Here is a 13238-nt window from a genome sequence, read left to right as displayed (position 1 = left end):
GTTTGGGCTGGATAGAGTGTTGCTGGGGTGTCTCGCCAACTACATGGCAGAGTGGAAAAGAGAACGCCGAAATCCCATGACATCTGTGTAACCATGAGACCAAAATTAAGGTTAATAATGATCACTAAGAAAACGGTTTGTGCACAAGCCAAATACTGCACATCGGAAGAAAGCACCATTCCCACCATGAAGGATGGTGGTGCCATCATCCTGCTGTAGGGGATGTGGAGATTGAGGGTAGAAAAGACACCCTGAAGAAAAAACAAACAAACCTGCCAGTGTATGCGATAAAACAGTAGGCCTACTGCTTTGATGGTATCCAAGAAGGAAAACAAGACAAAACGATATATATGTATATTTGAATTTTCATAAGAAAAACACCCATATGCATAATGATACAAATTATTTTTTAGTTTAGTAACATAACGGAATAAATCTATAAATTAAAATACGGGTCTTATAATTGTATATGTTCCAGTTGAATTTCACCTAATCGCAGACTGCGGGGTTTTTTTTCTTTTTTTTCCTTTTTTCTCGAGTCTTGACAGCACGTAGCAGGTCATGGGACCCGTATGCAAGAGAGTCTAAAGATTCGATTGGCCCGATTTTGAGGCAGAGCTTGTGCGATTGGTACACTGTACTGTCAATCATCGATCCTGGTTTCTAATTGGCTATTCACCCGTTTCCGCTTTGCTTGCGTTTACTACTTTTTTTCGTCCTTCTTCCTCTTCTTCCCGTTGAGTTAATCGGTTTCGGTCAACCGTTACACCTGCTCAGGGCTTTCTCACACTTATTCTCCCATACAAAGTACACACAATCATGGATGATTTTGACATGCTCAACGCGCCCGCTGCTGGAAACGGCGTCGGCTCGGAAGAGGACCCAGCGGCCGCTTTCTTGGCCCAGCAGGAGAGCGAAATCGCGGGGATTGAAAACGACGAAGGCTTCAGCATCCTGGACGGCGGAGAGGTCCCGTCGTCGCTGGGAGACACCACCGGTGGGTCACTGCTGAGGTCAAGCGGTGGCAATTTGCCTCCGTTTAACATTATCTGTCTTTTTTATCCATAATTCAAGATTGGTGTGTATGTTGCTAAACCGTGAGTATTAGAGTTAAACGGTATTTTGGTCCCAAATGGACAGTGGAGCTGATGCTCTCCTAGCCAGCTTGCTAACGTTAGCACAGCTGGTAGGTTAAATGAAATACTGTGTCTGTTATTGATAAATGTAGTCAAAGGAAAACTCTGAATGATTAGTTAGTGTTTGTGATGTGATGATGATTCAAGCTTTCGACACTGTTTCTTAAATGAATGAATTCTAACGGAAACACTATAATACCAACTGTACCTACGGATTATATCAATTCATTTTAGTCTAAAATACGAAATGTGCAATAAATTGAACGTAGGCCTACTGTGTATATCTGAACAGTACTGTTTGCTTCTTTGCTCAGTCAACAGAAACTGTTTCATCAGTATATAGTCATTACTTGTGTATATTTGTGAATATTGTTGCGTTGTTGCTCATACTATGCAAGTGAAAATGAAGCTTTGATAACATCAGTCAGTAATAGCTTCTTATCAAGCCTGACTGCTAGCTGGCAGTGCTACACGTAACTAACTATGCAGCCACAAGAGGAAACTGATGGAGCTCAGTGACCTTTAGACAGGACTGCCTCATTTCCTCAAGCTGCAGCTTCGTTGTGGTTTAGCAATAGTAGCTGGTCAAAAGTGCTGACATATCAGATTAGAAAATATCTGTGAATGAAAATCTTGAGGATTCAGCAGTTGTAAAGGGCTACTACTGCTTTGAAGCTTTTGTTGTCTTCTTTACAAAAATATATATGTTTATTTTATTTTTTTCTACCTTTTCTCTTAGTTGATTTGCCTGCTTGATTTCTAACAGCTGTTTTCATTGTATCTTTCTAGATGGTGCTGTCAACGGAGAGCTTCATGAGGTAATAATTTGTCACATTGTTTTCGATCTGGATAATTCAGCCTTTAAACAGTCAAATTAGTAATTCCTTCTGCTCATGTATGAATGAGGGAGCTTTTTTCTTCTTCTTTTGCTGCCTATTTGTGCTCATGATGTACACACATATACACACTTGGTTCAAATCAAACCACATTGATGGTTTGGTTTCCATTTTGGAGAAGAAAATGTTCTCTGGGGCTTTCAACAAGGGGCTAAGTCTTAGCCCCTAGTTAGCTACCTTGGCTAAGATTTTCTCGTTGCCATGAAATCAGGTTAAATGTTGAGCATTGTGAGATGGACGTGTGTGTTCATCTGTTGTTGACGGTTATCACAGCATTGACTTAATTGTTTTGATAAGCGGTCAAAGCATATTGATAAAGTACGATTTGTTTTCTTTATGTGACATTGAAGAAAAAACATGTTGCCGTATGAAATCATGCGATACTGTAAATGTTGACCCAGCGACAGTGTTTATAGTTTTAGTCATGATTTCCATCAGTTAGGATAACATCAAAGAAACACGATACATGATGGACTCACTAAAACAAAGTCATCATGAATAAGAAACACAAGCAGTCAATCAACCATGTAAACAAGTCAATAGTTAAATAATGTTATGTATACCACTTAATTTGGAGGTAAAACTGAAAGTGATCCTGCCTGAAATGTCAGGAATAATCCCCCATTTCACAGGAAAGGCCAAAACAAACAAAGAAACTAGTAATCATAAATTCAGTATTTTATAATTATGAGATCTCAGTGTTACAGTGTAATGTGATGATTACATTGGATTATGTGATCTGAAGGTGTTACTCCATGTTCTGTGACCTGATGAGAATTTCATTGATATTGTCACTGTAAACATTTTTATATTGTTATATGTGTTACCAAACGGTTCCATAGTATTCAGAAAGGGTTACTCATTTTCATAGTTTGGATGATATGTGACTTGTACTCTACTCATGAAGCATCTCGTATTAACTGGTCCTAATGAAACATAGCTGCTTCTGGTAATTATGAGATAATAAGCCACAATTATGAGATATGGAAGTCGAGACTAAGGCAACGCACTTCCTGTAAGGTAATCATGTGATTTGTTTAAACCCTTTTTGATAGTCTGACTGCTTGTGTTTCTTGGCCATCTCAGCAAATTAATCAGTGATAATGTCATCATTTCTAATGTAAATTAATTTTCCACAACAGTTATGCAGCATTCCCATTTTATGAAATGTAAATACCATGCCTAATATTCAAGTGATGGTGTCGAAACATTGTGATTTCAGTATCCGCCTCAGCGGTTTTTACTATCTGACTGTTCAATCAGAGCTGCTTCAACTTCCTTTTTCCTGTGCTGTCATTGCAACATTGTTGCGATTTGCACTATAAGGACTTCTTCCTGGCAGCAAGAGAAGCTTAGCTGATTGAACATAAAGTCAGTCTGATTTTTGTTGTTTTTTTGTTTTGTTTTAATAATCCATGAAGTGCCCGGATGTTTCTTCACCATTTATGTGGAAATGTCATTGATATGTTTTTATGAAGTAATACAATCATTCCTGCTCATCATCACGTCCGTTGTTTCTCAGGAAAGCAATGGTCCATCAGACGCCTATGCAGCAATTTCCAGCGCAGACCGGCTGCAGGCCGAACCTGAAAGCCTACGCAAGTGGAGGGAGGAGCAAAGAGAGAGACTGGATTTGCTTGGTAAGCACAGACCAGAAAATTGTTTTTATTAAGAGAAGTGGGACAGACGACATCGGTCTCTAAGATGTGCCAAATCCAACACATCACTCTTCCCATCCCAGTTCCTGTTATTTATTATGTTACCTAATCCTCCCATCTGCATCTCCACTTCTTTGTTTCCTCTTCTCACTCATCTCCTTCCCCCAGATGATAACTCTCGCAAGCAGGAGACAGAGTGGAAGACCAAGGCCAAGGTGGAGCTGGAAGAATGGCACGCCAGGCAGGACGAGCAGCTGGAGAAAACCAAAGCCAATAACAGGTACTGACTTCAAAGAGGGATCAATGGAAATGTAGAAGGTCTGATCTCAACTGTATTTACAGTCTTGACAAACCCTAAGTTTTAAAGTCCGTGTAAAGTAAGAATAAATATGTGTTCTGAGTTTGACATACCACAGAAAAGTGTGTTGTTAACCACCCTGCCAAATTTGATTAAAAATATCGCCAAAAATATGAAATTAGGCACACTACTACAGTCTACAGTTAGCTGAGTTAACCACCGAGCTAGCCACAGAGCTAGTAATTGCACACACTCAACTTAGGTGCGGGTAATCATATAATACTAGGATTTGGTTCAATAAAATGAAGTAGCTGCAATAAACCTAACATCTACCTCAGATGTCGAGATTTGATGCCCAGAGTTGCTGCTTATTGTCTTTTCCATTTGGAGCCAGGACGTTCTAAATAACTTGTGAGGTGCTGCCTTTCATGCTCTGGAAACATGTCTTGAATGCTACCTTGAACAATTTTAAACATAAACTCCAATGGTGTGAACCATTCCTGGAGCTAGGAAGTACAGCAGGCGAGCAAAGTGGCAAATGATGCCTACACATCAGACATTAAAGGCTGCTGAACATCTTTAAATCTTACTAACAGAGGAATCATTTCCAAAAATGACCACCAGCACACTTATTTGAGGGCCCGGATTAAGTGATGGAGATCATAGGTGCCAGTTGGTATTCACTGTATCATAGCATCTCATTCTGTTCCACACTGCGTACATATAAACTCCTTTCTGGTAGCGTTTAATCAAAGCCTTCACCAGCTCAGCTGACCAGGAAAGCCCACTACACACCAGCCTCAGGACAACTCAAATCTAATACCTTCCAATATCAAAGCCCTGCACCAAATACTGCTGTGTGTTTGTCGTGGTTTCAATTGATTGGTTTTTAGTATAATGACAGCACACAGCTGACCGCTCAGCTGACGTATCTTGAGACCTCTACTTAAGATACAGCTAAAATTAGATGTTTTACTAACTTTACAATTAATCTAGCCATCCACTATAAAAATGTGTTGTGTTTTAATTATTATATTATCTGTGGTGAAGAACAAACAGCTGTCTGCCAGATTTGAGTGTAAGTTGTCCGAACCCCTGACAGTGGGCTGCCTCTTAATGGGCAGGTCCAATTGACTGTGTGTTTGGCTCCCTGTTATTTTAAGTGCAGCACAGTGGCTCAAACGAGTTATCTCAGAATCACTTTGGTAATTGGTGTTGACTAATATACAGTATAGTCACTCTGTAACTGTAAGCACCATGGCCAGTATGTTTGCGTAAAAGGTGGATGTTGGATGATTTGGTTGAATCGCCAAAATTTCTGGCTCTGTTTCCTCTGGACTGTAATGTAGCCTCATGGCTTAATTAATAATATACTACCAGCAGCCAGCAGGCTCCCTACTCACCTTGACTGCCCTCAACAGCTCATACAATGCGGAAGCATGGTGTCCATTTTACCAAAAGGAAACATTTTTTATTAATGCATTTCTTGTTTTGTCAACTAATCTATAATCACTAAGTGATACAATGTATACACCCCTGTAACCCTACTTACAGCAATCAAAGTGTTCAATAACATTCAAATGCGCATCAACAACTAATAATTTATTTTATTTCAATTTAATCACTTTAAAAAGAACATTTGATCCTGTTTGAACTCATTCTCTTCTTTAAGTGCTGATGCTGTTTTTCTGCACATTGCCAGACCTGACTGTGTATAATTAGGGGTGGACTAAGTCGTTCTCCCTGAGTCACTGACACCCCCCCCCCCCCCCCCCCCCATGGGCCTGAGCTTATTACTGTGTGGTAACCTATAATGCTTGTGTTTCCATCCTCTTCTTCTCCCTTTTACCACTGTCTCTCTTCTCTCCTGCCTTCTTGCTGCTCTGTCGTTTGGGCGGATGTTTGTCCAGGGTGCTGGATGAAGACTTCTACAAGCAGCCCTTCTCTGAGCTCATTGGTTATGTGTATGTTGCTCCAACTAACATCCTCCTTTTTCATCTTTTTGTTGTTTTTCTCCATTGTCAACAACTCCCAGAATCCCAACTATTGACATCATATTCATCTCATTAGTTAGGTCATTAGTTACCCCTCGCTGTGTTGCCATGCTTTAGGTAAATCTATAGTTTTAGTCCATTTTAACTACTTGGATTGTTTCTCTCTTCATCTAGCCTGTAGTAGCTATTTATTTATTTTACCAAATTTAAACCACAGTAATCACTTCCACCTCATATGTCTGTATGTCATTTGTGAGTTGATGCCCGTCTGCATGCACACTGTCAAACTCCTCAGTCACATCCACGGAAATCAATCATTGTTTCATAACTGTGCCTGTGTCGATTTCTCCATCTTTACTCACTTCCATACTGTTTCTCTTCAACTCATTTCAGCAAAACATTTTGCAAAATACATTTCACAAGTTTCCAACAATTAATTCTTGCTGACATTAATCGTATGAACTCTCACAGAAAGTGTTTTGCTTTTACTTAACACCTTTTTATTAATGTGGTTTTAATCTACAGACTGTTATTCAGGAGGAGGATGCATTATAGATATGTTTGAAGCAGTTGTGTTTACATCCATTACATTTTAAAGCTAGTGCGTGTAGGTATAGTTGTATCTCCTTTCAAACTCATCTATGCTACATAGTGTGGGACCCACATACATAAAAATATCTGAAAAGTGAACAATGTGAAATGAAGCTAGTGTTATTTATAGTTATTAGATGTTCATTTTTGCCATAGTTCTTTTTAAACAAACTACAGTTTTTAATTTTATTTTTATGTACCTAATATAAGTAAATCTTATTAGACTTTAACTCTGCTCTCTGTACAATGAAGAAACTCCAGTTTGATTAATAGTTAAGAGATCATTAAAAACCTCTTCAGGCTTACCTATGTTTCTATGAATTTGCTTCTTAAATGAGTCTGCAGTTAATGCTGATGTCTTGACGTGTTATAAAATAAGTGTCCGGCACTCAAATGTACAGGAAAGAGTTCATTAATGGCACTACTGGCCACATCATGGATACACAACTGCTTCAAAGTGAACTGTGTTCATGCTTTATCAGAATATTAGCTGCTGTGTAGCTGCTGCTGTCCTACAGGATGACATGCTAATTTGCCAGCTGTCCAGTAGCCCGAGCTGTGCAGCCTTTGGTTTTGCAGTCAGATTATTTGGTAACATCCCTCAGCCTGCATTGTGGTGTACACAGATGTTGTTTCTACTTTGGCTTATTCAAGAATGGTGAGCTGGATTCGATTTTTATATAAATATAAATGTGTATATGATAGATATGATGTGTGGTAGGGCTGCAAGATCTATTGTTTCACCATCAACATCACGATGTGCACATCTACTGTCACAAATAATGTCGCCTGGATGCTAGAAGCGGGCGTTCAGTTGAGCGAGGCGGCTTTTTAGTGTCTGTGTTCCCGTTATCAGCAGCACCTCACCCTCATACTGGTTAAAAGTTCAACAGTTGCAACCCGCTGATTTAAAGTGAATGGGGTTAGCCCCGAAGTTGGTAAACAATCTTGTGACGGAGCATGAATGAACTGTCCATTAGATCCTGACCAGGCTCACTTAAGGTGGACTGACCTTCAGGGCAGACTGGTTATTCTCATTTTAGTGACAATCTCAGCCACTCAGAGAACAGGGAAGTGTCTGGAGCACATTTCCATTGTGCTGTATTGTAACTATTAATGTACACATGCTCGTGGTTGTCACAGCCCAGAGCAAAATGTTTTTGTCTTATGATTGGAAAACATGTTTTCTATTTGTAGTCAGAGGTCGGTTTTTTTTATGTCTACACTTCAATGCAGCGTATTGTTCATTTAAAGATGGAATTTCCTGTATACCATGGAACAAATGCTTTTTCAGCAGTTTGCGTAGAAAAACACAGTATCACTTGACTTCCTCCTTCATAATGTTGGTGCAAGTCTGACGGGAACGCCAGGGGCCTCATTTATAAACACAGCTTGAATGATGTGAATGCCACCTCCTACACAGAAGTCTGTACAATTTAAATAATGTAAGAGCTGAACACATTTTTCTACAATCAAGAACAGATTGCCTATGATTGCCTGATTATTGCCTAACCTATTGTTATATACTGTGTTTTATAAATGAGACCCCAGGCCATAACAACCCCTTATGTGTGTGTGTAACTGATAAGCCACGAAGCGGTAAATACTAAGATTTATCCTGTTCACGAACCAAACCAAAGGCTGCACACTCATCATTATGTACAACACTTTGGAGAAAAAAAAAAAAGAAATTTAAAAAAATGTTGCTTTTGCATGCTGGCTTTAACATCTGCATTTAGCTCATTTTTGTTGTCTTTCATTTCGTCCCCTCCCCCCTTCTCTTTCTCTCTCTCTCTTTTCTAAATTCTGACTTGTGAAACTGTTTCTCCCTGTTTTCTTTTCCTATGCACCTTAAAGCACACACATTAACCATCCTTGCTACCGCCTAGACCAGTTAAGTAAAAACATGAAACCCCAGAACATCCAAATAACTGATATTTTCGACAGGGGATAGTTGTAGTTCTGTGTGTGTGTGTGTGTGTATGTGTGGGTGTGGGTGTGGGTGTGTGTGTTAGATCAGTATGCGTTTGCACAGATTTGCAGCTTACAAGAGTCGATAGTTAGATCCACTGCCTAGATAGAGGTTTGGTTTATTGTCTCCTCTGTGATGTTGTGGTCCCTCTAGTCCCTTGTGTATTTGTAGTGGGTTGTGACAGTGAATGTTCATTGGCTTCTCATCCCCATTTTGCTTTGTGTACTGTGTCGTAGTTGGTAGCCAAGCTTGTGCCTGCAGTCTGTGGGGGGGTGGCGGGGGGGTAGTAGAAAAAGTACAGAATATTACGGCAGTGGAATTATTACTGTTTGCGGGTGATGAAGGCTTACATTTGTTTAGCAATAATCTGCGGCTTGCATCATAAAATGTCTTGTGATGGTGGCATTGATCCATTTTTAGATTTTTTCTTTCTTTTTTTAATGTTTTTTTTCTTTTTTAAAACTTTATTTTATTTATGTTTTACTTTTAATTTCAAGTCTTATGTGGTAAGCCCTGTAGTGTAAATCTCACTTGTTTTGGTTTGATAGATGGTTCAGAAACACCTCAACCCTCACCAACAAGACGTTAATTGATCTGTTCCACAAGTATGACACATGAAATCATAGTAAACTCATTCTTTGCCGCCCCACCCCACCCCCCTCCTCCAACTAGCCTGCTTTTCAGCCGCTGCACAATGCATGGCTCAACAAGGCCCAGTACTGCTTTCAGTTCTCTTGGGCTTGGTTAAAAAAAAAAACTTGCCTCTGGTGTTCTTTTTAATCAAGGACAAGTATACAGATGAGCTTATCTTCTCTATACTTGGGTCTTGCAGAAGAAAGAGAACATTGTAAATATACACTTGGCAAGTGTATGTTTGTGGGAGTGGGCAAACTCCCCTCCTTCAGTTCTGTCCAGAACTGCATTTTTAACCAACAGAAAATGCTTACCAGACCTCTTTAAAAATACTTTTTTTTTTCTTTTTTTTTTTAGCTTTAGTTTTTTTTAATCTTTGGATTTCTCATCAGTGTTTTAAATGTACCTCCCCTCACTGTCGTGGAGAGTTGAAAATACAGGCGACCGTGCTGCAATGTGAAAGCAGAGTTGGGGGAGGAGGGGGCATGCAACCGGTAATGAAACTGTTGTAGCTTGTTTCTCTTTGCGGGCATTAAAGACAGATGGATGTTCGTTTCTGTGTGGTAATTAGACTGTTCTTCCCTGAGTTAGACTATGCTGAACCAACAAAGTCCCACTGAGCCAAAAAAAAGGAGATAAACTGCAGAGATGTATACTTAACAGATTAGCAAAGAGGAGTATTTCTGAAAGCTTGATTTCCAACAGAAATTTGAACTTGAATTTAATCCAATCATTTGTGCTAGAGCCAGCACTGTTGAGCCCAGTAGGAACTGCTGACTTTTCCATCAGAACTTGTGTGTGTTGGTTATCAGCAGAGAACTTTCTCAGGGTTGTACTTTACATGTACTGACGTGTATCTCACCTCTTCCTCCACTGACTGCTCTCTGTTTCTTGTCCTGTTCTCCTCCTCGTCTCCTTTATGGCATGTAGGGCGGCTGAGGAGGCCATGGTTTCAGAGATGGACGAGAACAACCCTGGAACTGAGTGGGAGCGGGTGGCTCGGCTCTGCGACTTCAACCCCAAGTCCAGCAAGCAGTCCAAAGACGTGTCCCGCATGCGCTCCGTCCTCATCTCCCTGAAGCAGTCCCCGCTAGTCCGCTAGACAGTGAATGCAACTCAGAGCTTCATTCCATATCATCTTCTATCACCACACACCGAGAAATCCAACTACTGATGTCCCACATCTGTATTTTGAAGAAACGGGGGCTTACACCCTTTCTGTCCATATCTATTTGCCATACACAGCCCTGTTTTTTTTTTTCTAGCGGAAGTGGTCAGTGGCCAGTGGCCAGTGGTCATCATCTGTCTCCTGCAGGCAGGGCTGTAGAGATTAGTCTCAAAGCACCAGCTCACCATTATCTGCCCTCTGAAGGGTTTTTACTGGTGTGCACCTTTTCCACAAACCAATCAAGACCTTGTAATTCCTTTTCCTCTTTAAATGTACTGAGATCAAGGCCACTTAGGTCTACACAGACCTGTGGTAACACTAGTGTTAGGGTGTCGAGTATGGACACTAAAAGGGAAGGGTTGATGTTTGTTTGGGCCTACAGCTACACTACAACCTGCTGCTTCACATGGCCCCCAAACAATATCATTCCCATGATGCTGTGCTCTAACTCTTAGCCTGTCAGCCTCATTAATCCTTCTCTGACCTACGAGGGTTGTTAAATGGTTCTGTTCACCTCATGTTTTCAATCTTCTCAAGAATTTTCTGTATTGTTTTTTTCAAGGACCAAACTCTCGAAACAAAACTCCCATTTCAGTGTGTGTACTTTGAACTGTGTGTGTAGAGCCTGGTTGTGACATATTGTGTTAAATTTTCCAAACTATGCATTTCCTTTTTTGAAAAGCCTCTCTCCCCTCTCCAGTCAGGAACTGAACAAAGTCCAGTCATTACAATAAATGTGACCCGTTTGTATGTGTGTGTAAACCTCTACAGTGTGTGTGTATGTACTCTATGCGTGTACTTATGTACATATACAGAAGGCAATATATATACAGAATTTAAAACGTTTGTCATTGAAATTAGACAGTTGTGGTTTTAAAGAGAACTAGATGTTAGCCAGCTGTTGCTTGACCATGTGTGTTCATTGTCCATTTGATTTCAATATCAGTAAAAAGTGAATCAAAGCTGTCGTCCTGTCATTCTTTAACTGGATATTAAATGTGTGAATGTGTCGATTGGGAAGATGTGAGTTGACCTTTAAAACTACATCAATTTGTGTCCATAATGGAGCTGAATCAACCATCTCAAATATCTGACTGTATTTGTGATGTCATTTGAATGCTCTTGGGGGATTGAGTCCTGGTTTTACCACTTACCACTAGTTATACCATTGTGCAACATTATTATTAAATTACCAGTCCCTAATCAAGTCATGATTGATGATGATGATGATGATGATATTGGAATAATGATAGAAAAAGCAAAAAGCTTTGTAACAAATGAACAAACTACATCAAGCCAAGCCTACTAAGGAAAATTCAGTTTTCACTCTCCATACAGCAAGCATAGTTCTGCAGTCCAAAAATTCAGTTGTACTCCAGGCACATTTTTTGATTGTACTGTCTCAGTAGAAGGTAAAACATCTGCTCTTTGCTATCAGAGCATCTGAGGAACTTAGTCATATCACAACAGTCCACAGTGTGTTTTCAATTAATTATTTATTCATACAAATATAAATTTGAATAAGCATACAAGTACTCACATGTAATATGTATGCCGTCAGTATATATTCTCACTTACATTGTCTGTTTTGTTTTTGCCTCTTCTGTGTTTTACGGAGGCCCCGTGATGCCAAACAGACATAACATACATACATAAACAGACATATTTGGTATCCAGGAGTCAGTCATGGCAACATGTTTTTACATGTCATTGTTTATATTTGGGGGGTATCTTGTCCTTTTATTATTCTCATAACAGTTTGCCTGCTAATTGCAAGAAGACAGTATAGGACCTGTCATATATTTCATACAGCTTGATAATATACATGTACCACTGCTAATTTATAGTCCAAAACTAGGAATGACAATGAATTCACAATGAGAATGACATTTAGGTGGGGTTGCTCACAATATATGAGATATGAGACTTAAAACATAAAATAAAGTTTGTTTTTGGCTGAATAAATTGATGACAAATGATGAACGCCCAGCAGCACATTCATATTTTTATTTTGTTTTTTTCTTCTAGAGATAAACGGCAGGTTGTCAATTAAAAATTACAGTCCGTTTTTGTTTCTCTCTCTTTTCTTCAACATATTTTAATGGCTTTTTTGGAACATACAGATCAGCCACACAGCATTATAAAAAGAAAACAATGAAGAAAAAGAAAAACATATTCTTTCTGTCACAGGTAGAATCTAAATTTAAAGTGTGAGTGCACCTCCTCCCCTGTCCCCCGCTGGGTCTTTAGAGGTGATGCAGCACCTTGAATTGAATGAGGCCACATTGGGCACAGATTGAGGCTGTATGCAGCACTTTCAGGGTTTATCTCCACTGCTCCACCAGCATAGCCATCCCCAAATCTCCAGACCTTAGAATCTTATAATCATAAATAAAATAAGTTGTCCCCCCTTTTTGACGCCTCAAAGGAAAACAGAGATTCTGAGGATGATTTATGAAACAAACTGTGAAAGGAAGGTTTATATGCTTTAATATAACTATGAGTCCAAAATAATCTGACATATTGGGATTTTGGTCGATGGTAATACATTTAAAAAAGGCCTCCATGCTGCCTATGACATTCTGTTTCTAAATACTAAAAGAGTCATTTATGATAGATGGAGCTGGGACAAACAGGGGCAAGCACAGAGCCATCATACATATTGTCAGAGATTGTGTTACAGTGGGATTGTTCTTAACATAGTGTAATGACAGAGGCATTGTAGAGAACAAAAGAGCAGTCAGGGAGGTCAGATAGCATGAACTGTGTACTATTTTTTTCCAAACTGGATTTTCAGCATGCTTATCAGCTTGGGCCCAAAGGGAGAGAGCATGAACGTTACACGCCCAATTGTAAAACTGGAAATAAGGTAATTGCACTACCCCACCTGGT

At 39.7% G+C, this 13238-nt stretch overlaps 1 protein-coding gene across 1 annotated transcript; it reads left to right on the top strand.

Moving 5' to 3' along the window:
- Positions 1-728: 728 nt before the first annotated feature.
- Positions 729-11308, top strand: clta (clathrin, light chain A). Its single transcript, XM_053331928.1, has 5 exons — positions 729-997; positions 1926-1954; positions 3555-3672; positions 3859-3970; positions 10109-11308. The coding sequence occupies exons 1-5, from the start codon at positions 820-822 to the stop codon at positions 10278-10280; spliced, it is 609 nt and encodes a 202-aa protein (XP_053187903.1). The 5' UTR covers positions 729-819; the 3' UTR covers positions 10281-11308.
- The last annotated feature ends 1930 nt before the right edge of the window (positions 11309-13238 follow it).

This window comes from Scomber japonicus, chromosome 2 (assembly GCF_027409825.1).
Source record: "Scomber japonicus isolate fScoJap1 chromosome 2, fScoJap1.pri, whole genome shotgun sequence".
Lineage (NCBI taxonomy): Eukaryota > Metazoa > Chordata > Actinopteri > Scombriformes > Scombridae > Scomber > Scomber japonicus.
The sequence above is the reverse complement of the archived record's forward strand: the minus strand, read 5'-3'. Positions and strand labels throughout refer to the sequence as shown.

What these genes read in the sequence shown, in the direction of transcription:
- clta (XM_053331928.1), top strand. Translation starts at nt 820, where the DNA reads ATGGATGATTTTGACATGCTCAACGCGCCCGCTGCTGGAAACGGCGTC. An exon ending in AGAGAGACTGGATTTGCTTG is followed by an intron (nt 3,673 to 3,858) that starts GTAAGCACAGAC and finishes TCCTTCCCCCAG; the next exon opens with ATGATAACTCTCGCAAGCAG. An exon ending in AAAACCAAAGCCAATAACAG is followed by an intron (nt 3,971 to 10,108) that starts GTACTGACTTCA and finishes TATGGCATGTAG; the next exon opens with GGCGGCTGAGGAGGCCATGG.